A 1182-nucleotide genomic window follows, 5' to 3' on the forward strand; every position below is an offset into this window, starting at 1 on the left:
TGCTCCGATTGGGGTGCGGACGTTCCTGGCGCAGGCCTCTTCGTGGCCCTCGGGATTAGTACCTGCTCGCGCGGGGAAGCTAACGTGCGCCGAAAGTGAGTAATACGGTGACCTTACTACATCCCCTGCAGTACGTAGTTGTAGTGCTGTTACTGCGACTGCGGACGCTGTATGCATACAATAGATTTGCTTAATCCCCATTCGCTTGTGAGCGTGTTCAAAGAAATCTGGTCGCGGAAGGCTGCGCTCAATATATATATGCGAAATGGACTATAGCTGGAGCATGGCGAGAGCCGTGCTGCGTGCTATCCAGGCAGTTCGTCGTGCTGGGAAGGAATCACAGATTCAAGTCGGCTGTGCAAGTATGGACAAGGCTCCCGGACGCACCATGCTAATCATTGTTGCTTGTGAGAAACGCCTTCAGGATGCTCTTGCCTCTCTCAGACATTCTCGGTCCACGTGAATGCGATGATATGAAGTATGAGATGCATTCGTTATCTGCGATTGCGGCAAGCAGTGCATACAACTCCAGCCTGTCTAGACTCTATCCCACAGTCCCCTTAAATCTTCTTCATGATAGATGATAGATGATTGACAATAAACCCCACGTCGGAAGCCTGTCTACAGCTGCGACTTGAGGAACTGCTCTGAGAACGGATACGTCGTGTACCCGCGCTCGCTCATCGTCAAATAGAACGTATCTTCCTGCAGCTCGTTCAGCGGGATGTTCTCGCGCAGGCGGTACACCAGGTCGGGCTACAACCGCAAATCCGCCCGTCAGCAATCCAACCTGATGACGAACACACACACAGAGAGAGAGAGAGAGAGAGCAGCGTTACTAACGTTCGCGATGAACGGACGACCGAATCCGATAAGCTGGTCGGTCTCCTCTGCGACCTTGATCGCCGACTCGCGATCGTACGCGCCGGCCGTGACGACTGTTCGGGGCGACCAGAGCTTGTAGATGAAGTTCGGGTCCACCTGTGCATGCCAGGAAGTCAGGTCACGCGTTCCGGGCTACTAAACGGGGGCACAGTGGAGGGAAACTGACCGACTTGTCCTCAGGCAGTGCGCTCATAGGTGCGTTAGGCGTGATGGTGTGGATGTATGCGAGATCAGGGTGCTTCTGCTTGAACTGCTCAAGGACGTAGGTGAACTGCGGCACAGGGTTCTTCATGCCCA

The 1182-nt window shown here is 54.2% G+C and overlaps 1 protein-coding gene across 1 annotated transcript; it reads right to left on the reverse strand.

Moving 5' to 3' along the window:
- Positions 1-621: 621 nt before the first annotated feature.
- L226DRAFT_459135 (FMN-linked oxidoreductase) lies at positions 622-1177 on the reverse strand (the record flags this gene model as incomplete). The annotated part of the gene is made up of 3 exons (XM_067675492.1): positions 622-756; positions 844-981; positions 1052-1177. The coding sequence occupies 3 exons, from the start codon at positions 1175-1177 to the stop codon at positions 622-624; spliced, it is 399 nt and encodes a 132-aa protein (XP_067537576.1).
- Between the last annotated feature and the right edge of the window lie 5 nt (positions 1178-1182).

Source organism: Lentinus tigrinus (assembly GCF_003813185.1).
Source record: "Lentinus tigrinus ALCF2SS1-7 unplaced genomic scaffold L226scaffold_7, whole genome shotgun sequence".
In the NCBI taxonomy this organism is placed as follows: Eukaryota; Fungi; Basidiomycota; class Agaricomycetes; order Polyporales; family Polyporaceae; genus Lentinus; species Lentinus tigrinus.